The sequence below is a fragment of the Neodiprion pinetum genome, chromosome 2 (assembly GCF_021155775.2).
Source record: "Neodiprion pinetum isolate iyNeoPine1 chromosome 2, iyNeoPine1.2, whole genome shotgun sequence".
Lineage (NCBI taxonomy): Eukaryota > Metazoa > Arthropoda > Insecta > Hymenoptera > Diprionidae > Neodiprion > Neodiprion pinetum.
The window spans coordinates 40,049,628-40,071,579 of record NC_060233.1 but is presented as its reverse complement, the minus strand read 5'-3'; the positions used below and the strand labels follow the sequence as shown (position 1 = coordinate 40,071,579).

General features: G+C 38.9%; 3 protein-coding genes across 11 annotated transcripts in view; 2 read left to right on the top strand and 1 right to left on the bottom strand.

The window, feature by feature from the left end:
- The window catches only part of Myo10A (Myosin 10A), a 56,196-nt gene extending 53,913 nt beyond the window's left edge, over window positions 1-2,283 (top strand). For all 3 annotated transcript variants that reach the window (XM_046609777.2, XM_046609778.2, XM_046609774.2), the window contains one exon: window positions 123-2,283. In XM_046609777.2, the coding sequence (XP_046465733.1) occupies window positions 123-353 (231 nt within the window). In that variant the 3' untranslated portion in view covers window positions 354-2,283. The remainder of the gene's footprint in view (window positions 1-122) is intronic.
- LOC124211083 (uncharacterized) lies at window positions 1,782-6,744 on the bottom strand. 2 transcript variants are annotated; one of them, XM_046609790.2, is made up of 5 exons: window positions 6,018-6,743; window positions 5,746-5,872; window positions 5,335-5,432; window positions 4,020-4,242; window positions 1,782-3,906 (listed from the first exon to the last, which is right to left on the bottom strand). In XM_046609790.2, the coding sequence occupies exons 1-5, from the start codon at window positions 6,072-6,074 to the stop codon at window positions 3,026-3,028; spliced, it is 1,386 nt and encodes a 461-aa protein (XP_046465746.1). In that variant the 5' UTR covers window positions 6,075-6,743; the 3' UTR covers window positions 1,782-3,025. The 2 variants fall into 2 exon arrangements, with proteins under 2 accessions (XP_046465746.1, XP_046465747.1); XM_046609791.2 differs by lacking the exons at window positions 5,335-5,432; window positions 5,746-5,872 and having other exon boundaries at window positions 6,018-6,744.
- Window positions 5,844-21,952, top strand: part of Adsl (adenylosuccinate lyase) — a 42,408-nt gene continuing 26,299 nt past the window's right edge. The window contains exons 1-6 of one of the 6 annotated variants that reach the window (XM_046609782.2): window positions 5,844-5,903; window positions 9,284-9,491; window positions 10,331-10,655; window positions 10,968-12,231; window positions 14,765-14,971; window positions 17,858-21,032. In XM_046609782.2, the coding sequence (XP_046465738.1) occupies window positions 11,650-12,231; window positions 14,765-14,971; window positions 17,858-19,549 (2,481 nt within the window). In that variant the 5' untranslated portion in view covers window positions 5,844-5,903; window positions 9,284-9,491; window positions 10,331-10,655; window positions 10,968-11,649 and the 3' untranslated portion in view covers window positions 19,550-21,032. Of the gene's footprint in view, window positions 5,904-9,283; window positions 9,492-10,330; window positions 10,656-10,967; window positions 12,232-14,764; window positions 14,972-16,712; window positions 17,064-17,604; window positions 17,693-17,857; window positions 21,033-21,952 lie in introns of those variants that run through there. The other 5 variants (XM_046609785.2, XM_046609787.2, XM_069133478.1 and 2 more) reach the window with 5 other exon arrangements.

Here is a 21,952-nt window from a genome sequence, read left to right as displayed (position 1 = left end):
TAGGGACATATCCGGAAGGATATGACGAGACTGGAAGTGATTATTGTTATTATTACCGGGATGATAAAATGAAAATCCGCACTAACCTACGCAATTGTGAAATTGAGAAACCAATTTTTCAGGAAACTTTGTACCACTATCCTTACTCGGAGGTAATATCGACGCGTAAGGTGAAATCGGAGGAAGGGACGTTGTACCTGGACATGAAATGCGGAAATCTGATGCAGCAGCGTATAACCAGACTTCAGACCGAACAGGCCCACGAGATATCGCGGCTTATCAGGCAGTACATTACGATGGAACAAAGAATGACCAACGCCCAAGGTGCCAGCGTCGGTTTTGGAGCGAGATAGAGGAGGCTGGAGATTAAAAAAGAATCAAGGACGAAGCCGTCTCAATCTTTTAGGATTGAAATTCCGCCTCGGTATTCTCAAACGATGATAAACAGTGGCATGATTAGCCACGTCGAGAATCAGCGTATTCAGTCACGAATTATGTAGTTTTAACGTTACATATTATTTATTTTATTTTTTATCATGCAATATACTTATACGCATACACACGTATAGGTATATATATATATATATATATATAATGCAATGTGCATCGGGATACTGCAGTTGTTATATTATCACACATATATGTCCTTGTGTTATCGATTTAGGAGGAAATTGTATTTTTCAAATATTCGCAGAAGTATCAAAATCGCCTAGACTCGCTCCACTCGTCGAGGATGGTAAAAATGGTGAGAAAATTGATGTTATCCTAATTTCTTTTTAATGCTTCAAGCGCACAGTTTGATTCGTCAACCACGTATAAAAGATTCAATATTTATCCTATATTTTGATGGTTATGATTGATTATTTTTAAAATTATTCTATTATTCTTTTGCTGTAAATATGCTAACGCTATGTCCAGTCGTGTGAAAAAAACAAAGTAACGTGCGCACTGTAGACGGATGTATGCGATTCGTTTCAGGTTCACACAAGCGTCGGAAAAATGCTCAAATATATAAAATAAATAAATTATATCCTTAATGAAAAATAGCGGATCAGTAGAAATTCATTTTCATTCCTTTTATTGTTTCATCTCATCTTTTTTCAAGCTTATCTGCTGTAAATATACGAGATTACGACGATATTCGGAATTCCGTATACGTATACAGAATTATGTAAACTTCTACAAGATGCGTGACTATAACAGGGCATCTAGATTTTCCAACATAGGTGACTAATTACTCATTCTTTCTTTTCTTTCTTCCGATTATTATTATTATTATTATTATTATTATTTAAACGATAGGTTAGGTATATCAGGTATTCATACCGAGGTTTTATAAAGATATTGTCAGTTGCGGTGTACAGGAAGCATGAAACGAGAAAATATCTAATGAATTTTGCAGAGGTATAAATCTCCATCACAGGTGAATGTATTGATCTGGATACACGGTATGAGAATAAATCAGTATACTTGGATACACATATTCGGATACAAATGTGAAATGTATGTTTTAAATGATTGGTGAAGAAAGACCGATGCATAAATGTTTCGTAACTACGAATGATGGTAATTATTATACAGAGATACAAGTAAAATTCAAGTTCATAATACGTTGATAACCGTAGTACGTATCTAGATATCAGATATATCGCGTTGTATAACATAATTGTTAAGCTTAAATTTAAAACTCGATTGTCTACCAAACAAATATTATATACTTTACATACACGTATAAAAGAAATACACATCTACTTTGAGTTGAAAAGAAGAGATAAAATAACTGCAGCAGAAACGGTCGAGTATGGTTTTTTTTACAATGTGTTGTTGTTGTTTTTTTTTTTTTGTTTAGTTGTAAATTGTCATATTAGTAGTACTCTACTAACTGCAGTTATATGACGTGTACACATATGTTATATTAAACTACTGTTAGATGCAGTGCGTAGGTTTGATTATTATCGATGTTAAGTGTAGAGTATACAGTTGTTATACAGTTACAAAATCCGCATTCTCATGCAACGAACAAGACGCACATATACATGAAAATTATACGTATAACGCATAATATGAACATTTAAACAATGTGCAGTGCATCAAACTTCGAGAGTTGATTTTTTACTTCGAATTCTTATTCTTAACGTTAAATAGTATTTGACTATATATATAGTAATTGTTGTTGTCTTTTTATTTCTTTTTTCTTTTTCTCTTCTAATGACCGTTTACTGTCTGTGTAGATTTGATGCTGCAATTATTGTCTTATAAACGAAATAAACGTTTGCACAAAAATGAGAAAATACTTTTGTTTACGTATAATGTAATTGATACATTCAATTTCTGTCACGGGAATTTAATTCCCATATTTATATAACTTATTAGATTCCGAAAATTGCAAACATTTGTATAATAAGTACATATAATAATAATTGTAAAAATACCAATTTCTCTAGTTTTACGAAATTTTAGAAACAGAATTCGTCGTAGAGTTACAGACTCGATATCTGAGGATTACAAGTTTCATGCTGAATTTTATTTTTCCAGAAATTGCTGATTCACATTTTTCAAAAGTACAGAATTTATACATTATCAATTTCTGGGGCTCTGCTTACGTCATCAAAAATCTGAACACCACATTTCACGCAGATTCGGTAAAAAAGTGAAACGCGCATTCTTTCAAGGTTTTACTACTGCAGAAAAATAGCCGCAAATATTGTTATCTCATGCAAAGCTCTACTGTTATTCGACAAAAGAACTGAAAAGGGAGTGAAAAAAAAAAGGCAGAGACATCGTACGTTCCTGAAAATGCAAACAACATACGTGACACGAATTCACTGCGGAACGAAAGTCGAGTAAGAACGCGGAGGTCCGACAGGTTGACGAGGTAAGCTCGTTTGTCAATTGGCAAATTATTTAATAATTTATGAACGACCATTCACTCGATAAAAAAAAAATCTCAGAGTAAAACGCAAAGCGTAACCGTGATCCTTCGCGAATACAACCTTATCGGGAACGATGATATCAAATAAGCAGCTCACTTCTTTTCGTGCTCCGGGCTGGAACCAGGGGTCTTGGACTTGAGATCGCGGGGCCAGTTACTTGCGGTGTGGCGAACGTATCCCGGATCATTCGGGGACGAGGGTATCTCGAGATCCCTGAGACCCGCGGTCTGTGTACCGATGGAGTTTTGGATAGCGCTGAAGCACTCCTCGAGCCTCTGAATGTCGTCCTTACGCGCGGGGCTTCCGTTCCTCCCGTAGTGCATCTTGGGTGCGGCTGGAACGGTAAAAGAAACGTCGCGGTTCCGCTTGAGGATCCCGGATGGAGACATGCTGCGCATCCTCGTTGGAACGTTGTCGTACTGGCTGGTATCGGAGTTCCTGTAATCCTCGGGGTTTCCACCGCCTCCGGTTTCCCGCTCGACCCGCATTATCTTCACCCCCGGGTTGACGATCCTCGCGAAAATCGGAGCTTCGCCCTCGAAACTCGTCGGGAATGGCGGGGTGTCGGTTTCGTCCGTCGCTCCCCTCGGGAACCCCGAGATATCGCCGTTTTCGTAACCGAAGTACTCTCGCCTGGCGCCGTTCCTACCCTCGACGCCTCGGCGTCGCGACTCCCTGCCGGCGTCGAAACCCTGGAGGGCGTACTCCCGTAGCTGCTTTCCCACGTCCTCGAACTTCCGGTTTCGCTCGGACTCGAAAAGGTCGCGTGACCCTCGCCGCTGACTCCTGGTGACCTCATCCTCCGAACCCTCTTCCGCATCCCCTTCGTTAAGATCTCTTCCCGCGGACTGCTCCGAGCGATTGAAGCCTTCGTTCACCGACCCCTTTACTTCCGGCGGCGGTGTTTCGCCCTTGGCATTTCCGCTGGACTTTGTCTCCTTCTCAGCACCGAGTTTCGCCAGAGGTAGCTTTACTGGAACGAGTCAAAAACTCACTGATCGAGCATTTTTTTTTTTTTTTTTTTTTTGAAGCTGCTTTTTTTTTCTAGGTTTGGACAACCCTTGCGCCTGTGCAGTCTGTACTCACCAATGTCTTTTTCCACCCCGGTCTGCGTGCTGTCGTGTTTCTTCTTCGCCCCGGGGATCCTCATCAGGATATCGATGACGAAGACCAGCGCCGTCAAAAGGCACAGAGCCCCCAAAACTGCCGCGTTATCCACCAGATCTTCGGGCACGCTGTCGATCGACGCCAGAGACAGGGCGCCGACGATACCGAAGAGGATGACGCCCAGACCGAGGAAGAACAGTTCCTGCAAAATGAGCAATAGATTCAGCTGTATTTGCCGGGAGAAAAATTATAGGATTATTTACTTGGTGCAAGAAAAAAAAATTTCTTAATTCGGTAATGATTCACTCGCATTCAACAGATTTTTGCTATGAACAAGCAAATTTTCCTAATTGATTCACATTCAAATATATTTTTTCCCGGGTGGGTGAACTTTTTCTGCGCCCAAAATATCACTGCTTGCATGAATGTTGTTTCGGAAATTCGTAATGAAACTGCTGCAGCTCTCAAGGATATAAAAGGTCGTGTTTGACCTTAGAGCAAAGTTTCAGCGGGCAGGCTGCAGCGCCACATCTCTCTGACTCATTAATCCTATAATTGCAGAGCGACGAATGCATATTACTCGTGTCTCTGCAGTCTACTAGACCGATGCGATATCATGTTATGATGTTGTTTGCGTCGAGATTACGACGAATATTTACGGCAGCCTTACTCTCATTGAGTCATTGCCAACGCCTTGCATCGCATATTTGCACTTCTCGTCTCACGGACCGTCGGAATTTTCTCACGCTGTCGATTTAATTATGTTAATCAATCGCGGTTTGTAGTATAGGTAAATTGATACCTGTAATAAGGAAGTGCTTCAAGTGATCCGAGTTGCACATTTTACGTGATGGGATCAAATTGGAAATCAACTTCACCTTGACGTACGATAATTCGCGACAATATATTATAAAGTCGCATAATACAGGCATTTGTTTCACTGTTAGAAATATTCGAAACTCAATTATAACAGATTCAACTGTAGACTCTACTATTTTTCCTGAAGAAATTTCTAGTCAAATTTACCGCGCATAGATTAATAATTACGACAAATGAATTATTTTATGTATCACAAGCAGACATGCATGAATAACGATACGGTCAATTCTTATTACTGCTAAAAAATTTTCAAACCACGTTAGACGCATCTACCTTTTTTTTTAATTTCATTGCAGGAGTCGTGAAAATTTTTAAAACGAGTCACAGAAAGCAGGATAATTCTAATTATTGCTGATATTGAAAATTTTATTATTGTTATCGATGATTCGCCATTTTGTAGTTGCAAAAATATTACCGTCTTTCTACCCCGAAGCTCTCCGGTTGCAGCAGCTACCAGGAGTCCCGTCGTTACGATGACGTATCCTCCACAAGTAGCTGTGGCCAAGGCAGCACCTATTTTTTATGAAAAAAGGTACGTGTATCACATTTTTATGCCTCACACCTCTGATAAAACTAAACGTAAGCATATTACGATAAATTATTAACTCTACTCTTTACATGCACGCGTACAGTAATCATTTTCTTACGAATTTACATAAAACATACAATTTGCGCCACATCTCGGTTAAGACCGAGATGTGATGTTCATAGAGCAACAAATTAACTTATAATCCTTGTACGCGAAACGGAAATCGAATGAATTTTATTCGACGTGAGTTTACGTGCCGTGTGTCAATGAGTAAAATTAACATTTATGAGGTAGTACCTATGGTGCCCCATGTAACGTTGTTCAGAAGTGACCACTCCCTACTTCGATTCCTAAGGTAGTGAAACACCCTCCGACTTTCGTCGTCGGTAACCCTGAGTGCCACAACGCAGGATATGCACAAGAGCTGGAGGAAAAATTTCTGGTTTTCAAACACGGTATTAATTTTAATATTTCTAAACTGCGAGCGATGGTTCCTTAGGAAGAAGAGAAGTTGCCATAGCATATTTCTCCTTCTTTTAAAAACGATATAACCATTTTTATTCACTCACCAATTCGATAATTCGTATGAATACTTTACGGTCCCACATATTGTCGCAGGTATTCATCCGTTGAAAATCAGCAGTAAAGAACTTGAAAAAATCTTCCCAAACAGTGGTAAAATTTTACTACAGCAATATCACAGGGTTGAAAATCCAAGAATAATTAAGTTCACCACACTACTAGATGTAACTGTTTTAAACCGAAATCAAACATTTAAACAAACGTGTTCATCAATGGTAAATTGACCTTACAAAAAATCGATGCTGTTTAGTTGACCAGTGAACCGGTCGCTGGTGAACCGATCTAAGAAAGTCGGAAGATAAATTGTGCAAAGTAGTTTGCGATCAATTTTTCATTTACGAAACGATCCCCGATGAAAATCAAAGAAATTATATTCAGTTACTTCGGCAGACGCTTGAACATAAGTGCACTTATTTGCGCGAAGAACTCGCGTTAGGCGGTTGTGCGAATTCTCGATATTGCACCACGCAGTCGATGCACTCGCGCACTATCATCCCCGACGCAATTGAGGGTATCGCTGGTCGTTCCAACGGCGGTCGTGAATCCACGCGAGAAACGGAAATCGGTCGAGTAATAAGGCGGAAAAAATTGCCGCAGGCTTCGTCCGTTTGGCTGTTGAGCGACGACTGAAGAGATAATGCCGAGTGAAACGGTGTCCAGGTTACTCAGCGGGCGTTATTCCGCGTCAACGGCGGAGGCCTCCTCTGTAAATTTCAATGGAATGGACGCACGATGGGTGCCTGGGTAACCGACTACGTCTACCACGTATCCTACGAATGCTGCAGAACTCGCGTGTTCGCCTACCTCGAAACAATGCCATTATCACAAACGACAAAGGCGCATTGGCGTCGGGAAATATTTCGCAGCTAATCGAGCCGATCGCCGGTCTAAAGTCGAAAAATCGCACTTTCGTCCGCGTCTGTGCAAATATTCTTACATTCGGAACTGAGGTGTCGGAGTAAAATGCACGTTTAATTTTTGCGCAAAAATTTATTCGCGCAAAGTTGTAACGGATGAACGATGCTTTCGGGCAACAATCTCGTAAAATATATAAAAGCGAATATTTTATGAAGAATTTTTTACGCCGGAAAGGAAATTTCAAATTTCATTGTTGGCAAGAATATTATTGAATACCACGTTCGAGTAACGAAGACATTGCAATACGGTTTCAGAATTCACGATAATCTCAATTTTTACGCGCTGATTATTATATTAGGTCGAGTGTAACGTTGAAGTGAAAATTCTCGCGATCTTGAGATTCAAGGATTGAACACTTGATAATGGAAATTTTTACTCGCGCAAGTATAACGAAACAATATTGGACATGCGTATGCTACAAATTTAATTGCCCCCGTGACACGATTTGTCTGAATATAAAACCACAAACGGGGAAAACCTTGGGTCCAATGAACTACTTGTTTTAACTAGTTTGAAGTTTACTGTAGCAAGTATTTACGAAAGGTTTGCAACTTAAATTGTAATAATAAAATTTAAAAGACCAAATTCATGTCTCTCAGGCTGGTCATAGACCTCCGTGTAATACTTACACATGGCGATCGATTTTCAGATCAATGAATTATTAAGTATTTCAAGTGAGGTATTTGTTATTCAATATAGTAGGTCTAATTATAATACCCGAGGTTAAATAGAATGAAAAAAGATATACGGCGAGGACAAACGGACCGGGCTGCGATATAATCGATGAAAGTTGAATCGACAAGGCTCTAATTGCAGTCTCTTTTTCTCTTCACCAGAGGTGCGGTGTGATTGATTCTGTAAGTCATTCCGTTTGTTTAGCGAATTACGTCCATTGCCGTAGGATTTAGGAGTAAGGAAATTGGAAAGAAATGAAAAAAAAAAAAAAAAAACGCTCCCGCGCATCTGCAAATAAATTTCTTGGCGTAGCAGTTTTATTGCCACACGTGTAAATCACTGTTCTCGCATTACATGTGTAACGGTCGGAAAAACGCCTCGAGTATTTAATAGAACCGTATTTAGCGATTTTCATCCAACAGCCTCGAGCCATTGTCGCACGGATTTCGTAATCCATTCGCAGTTTGTAGCTCATAGCGCTTCCTCGCCAGGTATAGCAGGTACATTGTGCCTGCAGATACAGGCTGCGAACGGTTGACGAGATATTGCACAACCGACATTGGCACAAACTTACACTGTACATGTACTAACCTGTGACGATCGTCACTCAGAAGCGCTGCAGCAGTCTTCGCGTATCGTCTCTGTGAAATAGGTGGGCGGTAAGAATAAGAAAAAAATAAAAAAATATTGCGACAAAGATGCGGTGACTTTGAAAGGATCATTTCCACGCAACGCGTGTGCGTACGCAAAAAGTACAGACGACTCATTGTTCTTCTTCACATGTGTGTTCGTTACATCTGTACATGGATGACTCTGTGCCTAATTTATGCTGGACTCATTTGTCATATCTATGCGTTGGGGGTGAGGGTCAAAACTTGAAAGGGTGAATATTTCGAATGGCTGATATATCGAAATATCAAGTATGCGAAAATGGAAATAACGAAAGATGAATTGTTCGAATCTTGATTTTCGAATCACTAATTAGAACGACTCTCCCCAGTATCGTATACGTACAGTTCGGGCACCGTGGATTATTTTTATTTAGGAAATAAGATAGGTGGAATAATTCGAACGCAATATAATGCGCAATCTTAATATTTCTAATGTTACACATAATGTTTCGTCGTTCACGGCTTGTAAAAATTTATCCACTGTTGGCATTTCCTTATTTCGATAAAAATCACGAACCTTTCGCCGTATCGCATTTTTATCGAACTCGTCGATCTTATCTTTTACAGAAAAGCGAGGTTTTTTCAAATTTGGTTCCGACACGTGACCTGTTCTGTTGTAATTTGCTGTAATCTTTTTGGTGCTGCATTTTTCGATTTCCGTCATTCGGCTTATTGTTAGTTTAGCCATCGTCTGTTCGTATGACATTTTTGGATCGTCTTCCTTCAATGTTTTGTAAATATTCAGAACAATAACTTTCTGATTTTCATGAACCACCTGAAATCGAAACAACGAAAACCAAAAGCATTAAATGACAGTAAACAACAAATAATGAAATACTACTGTTCGTTTATCCGTATTTACCTGGCCTCTTTTATTTCTCTTCACCGGAGATGATCGTATTTCCTCCTTTCGTGCTGCTGCCACTCTATGTATCACTAATCACTTTTTGAATAACTGTGTTTTGAGGCTAACTCTCGATTATTTACAGTAACCGTTACATTTGTTATCTTGGGGCTCCTGAACGGCCGTTCCGTAGGCGTAGATCTGACCGAAACGGACGAGTTTTCTCGCGATTTTAAGTCTATTCTCTCGTTGGACGAAGTATGGAAACAAAATTACGTGGATGATCGACAACATTGTATGCATATGTAAACCAGAAAACCTCGGATGAGCATGGAACGACGACGGTTAATATGGTAATTTCATTGTGACAGGTTCATTAGATATAACATTGTAATTGACCGTTACGCGCGTTGAACACGTGCACATAATGCATATAGATACGTATATTTTTTTTAATCGACGTCTCGTTGTATGATAATATCAAGTTTCAATAATATTGTACAATTTAGTAAAGCAAACGCAAACTGAAATCGAACTGCATCGATGGGTTCAATGACCTCTATTCCTTTCTGCGTGTGGAATATAATACATGAATCTGTTTCAATATCTGTTTACTGCAACACTTTAGTGAAATACTGAAACTAATCTACGTATAGTATAATCGTACAATTACCGAAATTAAGAGGCTCTACTTGATTTATAAAGGCTTGCATTTCGATGCATAGTTTGATTTATAGCTGAGAATTTATAAGTAATATTTCCAACAAAATTTTGTATTGTTTTATTTGTCTGTTATGAGTAATGAGATGCTTTTTTATCGAAATTTTCGCACAAGTATTGAGGAGAGCAAAAAAAATCGCGAAAAAAAATTGGAATAAGAGTTTTTTTTTGTGATACTTTTCACCTCCACGAAAAGAGAAGAATTGGCCGTTCTGTCAGACGAACTTCTGCGAAGATCTCGAAAACGGCCAAATGAAGAAGTATTGGAAGAAGAAAAAACAAAAATTTTGTTAATTAAAAAAAAATATATATATATATATATATTTAAACTCGGAAATACATAATCGTTTCCTTGGAAAAAGGTTAAACATTGAGAATCAATTCGTTTCCGGTAGAATCGGGCGTTCAAATTAAACGCGACATGGCAATTTTTCACGCCCGTCATTTCGTTGTAAAATCCTGTATGTTTCAGGTTTTTCTATCCAGCCGTTTCCTATATCATCGCGGGACTTTGTCGGACAGCCCGACATTTGGCCAAAAAATTGTTTTCCGGATTCCAGAGGCTCGAAGACGTGAAGATTCTAATAAAAACTAATATTTTTCTTACATCACCAAAAGTGATGAAAAGAAATAAAATTCAAGTCTTTTATCCAAGTTTGAACGAACAAAAATAATAATAATAATAGTAATAATAATTCAATCAGATTTTCATTTATTCGATAAATATTTGGGCTCGTGTGAATCGTGGCAGAAGACTATAGAAATATTACCTACAACCTGTTTTTTCGTAAATACAAGTAAGCTCATTTTTTCAATTAATTAATAATTATTCCAGAACGTTAGATTAAAAATAAGATAAAACCAACAGTGAGGAAGAATAATCGGGTACTTTTTTATCTTGTTTATGCTCGATTATTAAGCGGTGCAGACAACAACGCTTAAGCAGAAATGAGAAGAGAAATATTTAACCAATTACATATCGCTTTTATTTTTCCGCCCGTCATCCTCTGTTGAATATTCATCATATTATTATCGGAATTATCGTACGAAATAATCAACATCGATATTATCGAGGCGATCAACTAACAGCTATCGATATTCGCCGTTAGATGTAGCGGCCACCCCGAGGATCCGAGCCCTCGGCCCAGGATCTCGACCAATCAGGAGGCGGCAGGAGCAGCGGCGATTCCCGGCGAACGGCGAGGATGTCCGACCCATATAAACCGGGAGGGCTGAAACACGGGGTCAGTAGCACGTGACACCTGTTGTCGAGAGGGTCTGGTTGCTTTTCTGTCGATTATTGGCGGCGATTTCAAACGGTGCAGTGGCGTCTTGACTCTTGACTTTTTTAGTTCCTCTATCAATTTCTTTCTTTCTTTTTTCTTTTTTTACAGTTAAACGTGATCATTGCGCGGTGCGAATAAATCTATACAAGGATAATAACGATGCTAATCAATTGATATAATACAGCGAAGTAAACGAAGTGTATTAAACCGATTATCCTCCGCGACGCGTAGTTTTGCAAAGCGGATTTAAAATCAATTCATATTGCTGGAATAAAAACCAAACTGTAACCATTCTTCACATCGGATATTACGAAATCAATTTATCGAATCCTGTAACGGGTAGTGAAATAATAATTGAACCTTTTTTTTCAACATCGCTTATTTTCTAATAACTATTATTTTTACCTACACCTGATCCGGGAGGAAGAGGATTACGCATCGCGATAAACAAGGACGAGCGATCGTTACACGGGTGAAATAAAAACAAACCGACAAGCTCAAAAGGATGCGGAATCACCCGAGCGAGGATCGCGCGGATGCCGCAGAACCTTCCGGACCTCCACCACCACCTTCGGATCGGATGGAAAAATCCGTAGGCGATGAGGAAGCGGACGTAACGCGTATGCGGAATCAACGCGAGACACGGATGAGCCTGGAGGATCAAGTCGAGACGAACAGGCTGGTTCTCCAGCTCGTTACGGACTCGCGGTTCAATATGACGCAGATTAACGGACAGCGGAAGCTGGGCGGACCTCCTCCTGGGTGGAAGGGACCACCACCCGGACCGGGATGCGAGGTATTCGTCGGTAAGATACCGAGGACCCTCTACGAGCACGAGATTTATCCGATATTCCGTCGGATGGGCGAGGTCTACGAAATAAGGCTGATGATGGACTTCTCCGGGACGAACAGGGGATACTGCTTCGTGATGTTCGGAAAGCCCGAGTTCGCCCAGAAGGCCATCCGGGAGCTCGACAATTTCGAGATACGACCTGGAAGGAGGATCGGCGTCGTTGCCAGCATCAACAACTGCCGGCTTTACGTTGGTCAATTGCCAACAGACGTGGCCTCGGAAACGGTGATCAGGGTGAGTTCTTAAACGAGGATACCTAAGGGTTTCACCATTATTTACGCAATTGTTAACGAAAACACACCGGTGCCTTTTTTCATTTGACGCGGAAGCGAAGAAGTAAGGAAATGGCGTGAATTCATCGGATCGAAGTTGGTAACGTTGAAGTAACGAAATATTGAAATTAATTGTAAGATCGTTGGTTTGAAGATTTAGAACGACTTCAAAGAAGTTTAATTTTCAAAATATGAATTGATTTTGTTTTTTAAAAACAGATTGGTCAATTTGAGACTTTTTTTTTTTTTTTCATTGAAAATAAGTTTTTACGTCAAATTTACGAAGTTCATTCTGTTGTGAATTCTACGAATTTACTATTCCGATTTTGTACAATTCATGCCATTTCTTTATTTTTTTCCGGCATATGAAAATTCGTTGGCGTGTTTTTTTTTTTTAGAATTGCGTACAGACTCGCGCTGTTAAGCTATTTCTCACGTTTGTGACATGCGAACTTGGATATTTGAACATGTTGAAGTTGGTAACGTTTATGGTTACGATTCATGCTGAAGGAAAACCGTTATTTCCCGACCTTGGAATTGTCTGAAATTCGGTAAACCGTAATAAAGCAAAAACACATTCATAATTCGAAATTTTAGTTTCTTTAAAATCGCAGTAAAATTAAGAAAATACGGATTTTGACGGACCCCTTATTTTTCCCATCGTTCGATAATCGAGTATTTTTAACATGCGTGGAAAATTGTTGGGTTCAAGTTACGCTTCATTGCATTTGTATAAATAAGCATTTCGAAAAGAAATCACGAAGTTGAAGTTTGTGCAGACGTCGATGTAACAAAGTATTGAAAGAACGTTTCACTTTTTACCTTTGTACTTATAATTTACTCTGAAATAATTGATTTTACCTAATAGCAGCGGGTTTTTTTCCCTTATCAGTTATCGCGCGATTTACTGACTTTCAGACAATCCGCAAGATCCGTAACAACGATTTTTCTCAGCGAGTTGTGAATTTCAACCTCATGAAAAGTCGTTAATTTGATACATATTTTATAACCTTACGTCATGCGGTAAACCGTGAATTTACGGCTCACATAAAGATTGGGCACACTTGTTTTGCAATCGCAATCTATTTATATAGTAGTTATAAAGTTGCAGAATAATGATCGTTGTCACATGTTTCTTTACGTTAACGTTGTGAACCTCAAAATCGTGACAAATTAGCATCTATAATGTTATACATGTACGTAATTATGACAAGAGCAAGTTCGAAGTATTTTTTTATGACCCTTTTTTAAAATTCTCAAAATTACACAGTTTACTAAAAGTCAAGATTCGAAAATCTGTTTCCTGTACTTAGAATAACAATATTGTCAAGTTCCGAAATAGTAATTATTTTCGAAAGCTTCTTCACATTGATTTTCAAAAACTTGAATCTCTTCAATCGTATTTCTAAAACTACTTATATCGTGAAACGCGTAATAAAAATAGTTTGCAGTACATATCTTGATTTCCTTGAAGAGAACTGGAACATTCTTCAAATTTTTATTAGCTCTGGTAAATTTCCGCAACAATAAGTTCATGCAGCTGTAACAATGACGTATCGAATATGCATGTGTGAGCGTACACGGTTACACTGGCCAAATGTCGACGACTCCTAGCTGCAACTGACTACCTACCTACCGATATAGAGTGACGAGCGAGGGAAAAGGTTGAGGACGTAAACACGATAAATCTCAACGCAGACAATGTTGGACTCTAGAGTTGCGTGTTTTGACGGGAGTTCGTAATTAATATTCGAAACCCGAAGCTCCGTGTGCTCGTTCTCCTTCTTACGCGCCGTATAAAATAAGCAAAGTAGCATTACTTACGTTTCATCGTCGTTGGAAGAAAGAAATATTGCAATTGACCATAATTATAGAATTATTCAAAACACTTGGCAATGCTTGCAAAACGGCTCATTTATTGTTGAGAAAATTATGCTAAATAGAGACCGTCCGCTAACCAGGATCACGATATATTGCGCGATGTGTATTTTCTCTCGAATTAACACGTAAATGGACTTGAAATACCGTAGCGCGTGTTAAATCAACGTATTATAAGCGCGATGCGTAAATTTTTACGTGAAACCGTGAGTGGACAGTTCGCGACAAATATTTCGCACATTGGGGTGTAAAGAAAAATTTCATTCGTTTGTTATACCTACAACAGAATCCTATCGTTAACTTTGTTTGCTTGCCGTGAAAAGAATTGACCAAACACCTTTTTTTTTTTTTTCCTTTTATCAGTAAAATTACAATTTCACAATTCCGGAAATTACGCAATAAAACGGAATTCAACGAGGCTTCCATTATTTTTTCGCAAAAAGATTTGCGAAAATTCGTGAACTCGGTGATTTTGTAGTTCACGTTATCAAATGTTCGTTTTACCGTTGCTGTGTGTAGAAGGTTCTGCCGATAGAGAGAAAAAACAAAGGACGAAGAATATTTGTCAATACTGATTCTGTTCCTTTTTTTTTTTTATTTTTACTACACAATTACAGAAAATTTACGACATCACTGACGACGTCGGCCAGGTCTCGGTCTACAGAAACGTCGAGGATCAGGCGAGGTACGCGCTTATTTCTTACAAAACGCACCGCGGCGCAGCCATGGCACGAAGGAGACTCGTACCTGAAAGAGCGACGCTCTTTGGCGGTGCCGAGGTCAGCATAGACTGGGCACATCCCGGCATGTACCCTTCGAACGTGGTGAGCTATATTTGTGACGTTATTTGAAAAAAATTATTTCCTATTTTTATCGTAAACATTCTTCTACCAATGACGTGGGGGAAACGAAGTTGAGAAAGCAGCTTCTTCTACTCTGCAGAAACGTGGAATTTAGAGATTTTTCCAAAACCGTATAAGTAATTTTGAAGCAAGGATGAAATAGATTTTAAAGAAGTGGTAAATGAATTTTGACGTCCTTTCTAAGTTCTTAGTTCCAGTCTCGTACACCCAGTCATTGGCGGAACATTGTGTAACTTGGATAGAGTTGGTATAAATTAACGAGATGGCAGAGTAATCACTTTGAAAATTTGGTCTTGTGAGAAGTTTGAAATATTCTTTGTCATTGGCTGAAAATTGCGGGGTAAAGCACGTCAAGTTACATTGTCAAATTTAAATTATACACGTGATGCGTATATGCTAGAACTATACTTCGTTGAACTTGACCTGCAACTTACGCAGAATCTTACACGTGTGGTCATCCGTATTGTGTTCTGTAAAGTAATATGTATATAACATAAAGCCCGTTATCTCGACGACAGCCGTTCACGTACGGATTACGTGTTTGTGACAAAATGAAAGGGAATCCAAGACCCGAGAGCGAGAAGTGACCCTGAATATGTTGACGAAGATACATGCAGAATAGGAATAATTATTCCCACGCAAAAATGGAACGTGGGGATTTTCGATTCAATTTTTTTTTCTCTTCAGCTTTTTCCCCCTTTTAATTTTTCATCGTTTTAGTTCGTTTCTTTTCTTCAACTGACCTCAGTCCCTCTCGAAGACAATACCATCTACTATTCTTATACAGACAACTGAGGAATGTTAATATTCCCAGTGGCTTTGGTTAAAGTGCTGTAAAATTGCAAATTTTTATCACCCTTTTTGTAATGCATTTTCCTAAATTTTAAATGCGATAAAATATTCATTGAAAAGTTCTTCGTACTGTTTTTTCCAAAATGGAATAAAAGTTAGAACAGCATAGACAAAACTCCACCAAAATTTATGCAGTTGAAAAATTTGAAAAATATTAAAGAGAAGTAAATTTCATATCGCAACCTACATATTAATAGAAAAAGTGAAATGAATCACTGCTCCTGTGCTTATTCAATACTAAAGGGAAAACTGAAAATGGCGTAGAAATTTTTAAGCAACAGTAAAAATCAGTAGAGTTGAAAAATTTCATGTTCGTAAAGCCGCATTTAACGCGTTTCATAAATTAGAAGACGAACTACTAAATTTTTCGTGAAATGCATGTACTTAAAATATGAACATTTTATTGATGTACAGGTATTATATCTTGCGCCTGGCCAAACCGAAGTAAAAAGTTTTACAGTATAGCAGCCGTAGTCAATTCAAGATTGACGATTTAAAATTTTCTCCGTTACACAAAATTCCGATGCGTTATCAAGATTTGAAAATGTCGAACAATTCTGGTGAAGTTTAATCATTCTATTATATTCTAGAAGTACTAGCAATCGATAGAAATTCTATCAGAACGCGGCAAAGAGTATCTCAAACTCTAATAAAATTTGTTTGAATTTTCAATTTACCAAAGAAGAAGTATCTAGATGTTTGCAATAAGCAGCAAAATACGTCTTCGGATTATTTGTAAAACTTGCAAGCTGGTCTACTTTCAGTTTCGTAACATTTACAACGCAATCGCCTGCGATGAGAACAAACATCACGCTCGAATATCGAACGGCGCTCGCGCCGCGACGCCCTCCGGCAAGTTGCGTTCTGGCGTCTGAAGTTAGGCGTCGCTGGCGTCGTTTTTCCCCCGAATCAGCAGAGAAGCCGGCGTCGGTGCGTCAGTCAGCTGATCGGTGTTCGAGAGTGTCGTGCGGCGGAGAAACTCTTTTAAACGCAGTTTCGGATATTCGTTTACACTTGCCTTTATTTCTCTTCGGTAAAAATGAGTGAACCCGTGGCAAAAAGCAGTGACTCAGAGTTCTGCAATTATCGGAGTCCACTTTCAACTCGTTATGCCTCAAAAGAAATGCAGTTTAACTTCAGTGATCAAAACAAGTTCCGCACATGGCGCTGGCTCTGGCTTCATCTCGCCAAGGCAGAAATGGTTCGTAACCTCTGATGTTCGTTTAGTTGTTTTGTTTTACATTGTTTATATTCACATTTTATACACAACATCTGCACTGTTTCAAATCATCTTAGCCCTCGCGTTATTTATAACCGAAAAAATTACGAGTTTAAAATAACGATATGTAAAAAAAAGAAACCAAATGACCGGCTCAGCATATTGTTCTTAGTCTATGCAAATTTGAATTTTTGCTTTCGGAATTACAACAGAAAAAATTGACCGATGGTGTTAGATTAGAAGATGTTAGGTTCTAGAATTCTAATTTTAATCAATCGAAAATCAGTCTGTGAGAATAATTCTCAGTTATATGTGGTATCGTCAGAGATCTATTTTAATGCAATTCGATAAAAAAAATCGTTACGTTTGACCCTCTCCTCGCTTATAGTTACCTTCCGCAAATACTTCTCGATCTATCATCCATACTCTGTATAATCTTGACGATAAAGCTCGTTTGAAACTACGATAAGGACCCCCCGCCGTTTTGCAATAATAATCGCGCGTCGTCTCGACTGGTTCACAGGTCAGACTGGCGAGTTCTGACGGAATTGGCTTATCGCCAAACAGCATAAACATCGCACGGAGTAAACATTCCTTGACGCAATGTACTCGTACGTATTTCACTATTTTGTCACAAACACGAAATCCAAATACTCACGATTACTTTGCCAAATCTCGTGGAACGAAATAAATAAAAAAGGTTGTTTTTCGCTCTTATTCAAACGTTTCTCTCCCCTCTCTAAACTGATAAAAAAAATTAAAAAAAATCACGGCAGATCGAGGAAACCGGAACTGTCGACGAGGATGGGAGCATCGAAATATCGAGATCATTCGTCGGCAACGAGATGAAACGCTACCAAAACCGGCGAAAGGCTCGTGACGAGTTCCTGGACCACAGCATCCGCGCCTATCTTCAGTCGGATCGTGGTGCGCCGCGCGGTAGGCAATCGGCGTCTCACCTGAAGCAGGCGGGTTGCGCGATCGGCGCCATCAGGAGTTATCTCAACTCTGCAGCCGGCGAGGCGAATAAAATAATTTGCGGCAGTCTCGAATTTATTCCGCAACAAAGTTTAGGCCAAGCTTACGCGGAAATGGCGAAAATTTCTGGAAAAGCACCCGGAACGAATTCCTCGTTCGAGCTCAACGGCGGCTCCTCTTCCTCCGAATCTTCCGCTTCCTCCAGTCAAGGCACTGAAGGGGCAAATTCCGAATTTGGGATGGTCGGCGTAGCGGTGAATAATTTATTAAACTTTGACCGGCTGTCCATTGGAGAAGAAAAAAATCGCACCGTTGCTGCGGGGGGCGGAAATCTTTTTGCCAATGTGCAGGAAGGTTACGAGTCTTTGAATTTGTTCGAGAATTACACTTTTGGCGGGAATTCTCACGGCAATATCGATGATCAAGTTAATCATAGCTTGGATAATAACTTCGCTGATAATTGCTTTGACGAATCTAATTCACAGCAGGAGAAAATAGACGGTGAGATTCAGTTTGAGGTCGATAATAATTTCGGTGCGAAAAACCGGAAAACTGGACGTGAAGGCGAACAGAAATCGCGGGTAAATCGAGGCAAAAAGAATTTTGCGTTTGAGCAGAGCGAGGGTACCGTTTACGCAGGTTCTAATCTGCTCGATGATAACGTTCAAGGACCAATTGAATTCGGTGGGGAAAAGTTTTCCCGGACGATTGGTACGCCCTTGAATAACAAGCGCGGTGATGGTTTTTCTAATCTGCTGCAGAAGCAGTTCAGCGAAAAAAATTCCGGATTAACAAAGTCCGCGGCTAAGGCTGCGACAATTACGCGATCGAATTTGATTTCTAATGTCTGTAGGCAGAACGATTGGCAGACTATCGCTGTGAACAATTTTAATTTTGCGAACTTTGCGCCGCCTTCAGGTCGGGAAAATGGGCGTTCGATGCTCACGCAGAATCGCAATATTGGCATAAACTCGCTGGTGTTAGATAAGAACAACAAAAACTCGGCCACAGGGCGATGCAATAATCAGCGTGCGCAGAATTTTCATCAGCGTGGAAAAATGGCGGCCGTTTCTCAAGAACACGGATATCAAATCAACCCGAATTACATGAACTTGAATAACCTGAACGATGGGAGAGATTGGATTTCCGCACAGCTTGCGTATAACGCCTGCGACTTTAATCCGGACTATTTCAACGCGAATTCGTGCAGACTCGCTTCCAGCGGCAATTCACTCGCGGCTTACTTGGGCCAGGAATTTTTGCCCGATCAATCGCAGCCCGTCTTCGTACCGAGCCACAACCGCCAGAATAACTTGCGAAATCTTTATCACACGGGGGAAAAAACTCTCGTTAATATCGCTCAGGCCGCCTGTTGCCGCATCGCGCCCGCTCAATTCCAGAACAAAAAAACCTCAAATTTTGAAAACCCACCCAAGGCAGGCAGGCCGATTTTGAGTAGATCTCACGCGAGTTTGCCCCAGACGCACTGATTATTGTTCTTTTTTTTTTTTTTTGTTGTGTTCTTTTACATTTCGGTTCTGTTATCTATACGAGCATCGTACATCATTTTATTGAATAAGATTTTTTAACGCCTATTACGTGATTTTTTTAATAATTCACCAAAGAATAATCAACACGGATCTCAGGTTCCTAAACTAATCGTATCTGACCAGATTTCGATAACTCGCTAACGTTACCGATTAGCAATCTATATGTAATTAAGCTGGTTCTTTAATATAACGAACAGAGTACAATTTTAATCTTAAGTGAGTGTGTAGTAATATTTGCGATAGGAGGATTGGTTGACTTTTCCTTACCTCTAAAGACGTTGCTTAAGTTGTGAAACTGTTGTGATGAAAGCATGAGTGATCTCTTTTAATAAAGGGACAAAATTAGTCAAGAGATACTAACTTTGAATAGTAATCTTGTTCTATAATATTTCCAATAATATATGTATCTTTTACTTCTATCATTACTGAATCGCTCCGAGTATCGTTTCCGTGACTGTACGATGAAGCGGTAAGTTTATGATACCGGGCATTTTATTTTATCTATACTTGTTGATAAATCCGTGAATATACTTCTATTATTGATATTCAAGTTCCGCTGACTATAAATGAAACAATTATTCAACAACAAAAAAAAAAAAAAGAAAAGATAATAATAAAAACGACCATGCACTGTTTTAAAAACATTATACGTATATTTTAAGTCAAATTGATTTTCGGCAGTTTTGGGAACGGCTGACATTAATTATCTATCCGTACATCTCTGCAGCGATTTTTACTATTCTTATTTTAATAGAATTATACTGTTTCTTTCCGCAATCTAGTGAATTGAAATTATGCCATGTCTGTACTGATCAACTTCAGCCAGTATTTTACAGGTCTTTAGATGCACGAATTTTTCACGATGCAAAATAGTAATTATACCACCGGCTTTGCCGCACAATACTATGCATGTATTTATGTGAAATTTATGAAGGAAGATTCATTTATCAAATATGCAACGTTTATCAAATGATTTTTTGCTCTCCCTGTACATGTTTTTCGATTTACACGCTATTTCGACGGCGATAAGGAAATTTTATCAAATTATTATTAACAACGTTACGTTATCATATCATATTTGCCCAAGTGAAAATTGATTGTTTCAACTATGTACTATTAATTAAGTGTAACTAATTGCCATTTTCTATACGTATAAAAAACTTTTATTATTTAATACATCCATTTTTTCAAGCATTACGATTATTATTATGATTATTTTTGTACATGCGCCCGCGTAACCTTTCAGGACGCAATGCACGGGCTTCACGAAGCTTATTTTAACCGTATGTACTTTCATTATGTCTACTTCTTTAATTACTCTAAACTATCTGTGTACCGCGTCTGATGAGCGCCCATTCATATTTGTGCTTCTTTTATGCAAAATACAATTTTGAAAACACTAATAAATCCCTTGTTATAATTACGTGTATCATTGTGTCGTAATTTATTTTGCATGCATTTACTGTGTCCAGTTCGAACAATAAGATGACCCTGCATTAGTTGAATTCATCAGTTTTATTAGTTTTTAACCCGTGTGAAAATAAAAATACTGTACATGGTATTATTATATTTTTAGTATTATATATTTTTTTTCTTGACTCTATTTCTGTAGTAAGGTTATAGGAACTGTTGCTATTTTATATAAATTGACAATTTTCACCTGGCTTATCGTAATCTTCATCGACGTATTTACAAAGAAGCGTATCTTGCTTCCGTAAAGATAAATTATACCAGTGAATAAATTATCTAACGTATGTTATCCGTGTGCAAATGCGCGGGTTAATCAGTGGTATTTTTTCAACTCTCACGCGTCATTTTTTACCGTCCTCGTACATTGCATATCTGCATTTGCAGCATCCTTTGCATTTCGATTGACCATCACTCGGGGTCTGAATACAGATATTTTACCAAATAGTTAATAAATCGTTACTCGGAAGTTCTCTATTTTCACAACAAATACATCGTTAAATTTCGATTACTCACCCGATGAAAAATCGTTCTAGAACACGAACAGCATTTTATGTCCCCTACAGGTTTGGCCGTACATCGCTGCGGTATCTTTCAGGTCAACGTTGAAATTAAATTACAGGCAAGATTACGATCAGTAAAAAAAAAAAGGTGAGCAGTGTCGTTTAGTTAACTGGTCAAGCTCGTATTACCTTTATCAAGTGCTTGTGAGCACAGTGACGGCAAATATATCTCCCAAAAACATCTTTGTAGTAATTGCACGGGGATTGGAAGACCTAATTAATAATTGAAAAGAGAAAATTGTTATTAAAAAAAAACAGTACATGCATTAATAGCTCGTGAATTGACTGCAGTAGCAAAATTATAGCGATCTGA

Coding starts and splice junctions, on each gene's coding strand:
- LOC124211083 (XM_046609790.2), bottom strand. CDS start 6,074: ATGAATACCTGCGACAATATGTGGGACCGTAAAGTATTCATACGAATT. Junction 4,243..5,334: donor AGCTTCGGGGTAGAAAGACG/GTAATATTTTTG, acceptor CTCATTTTGCAG/GAACTGTTCTTCCTCGGTCT. Junction 3,907..4,019: donor CGGGGTGGAAAAAGACATTG/GTGAGTACAGAC, acceptor GACTCGTTCCAG/TAAAGCTACCTCTGGCGAAA.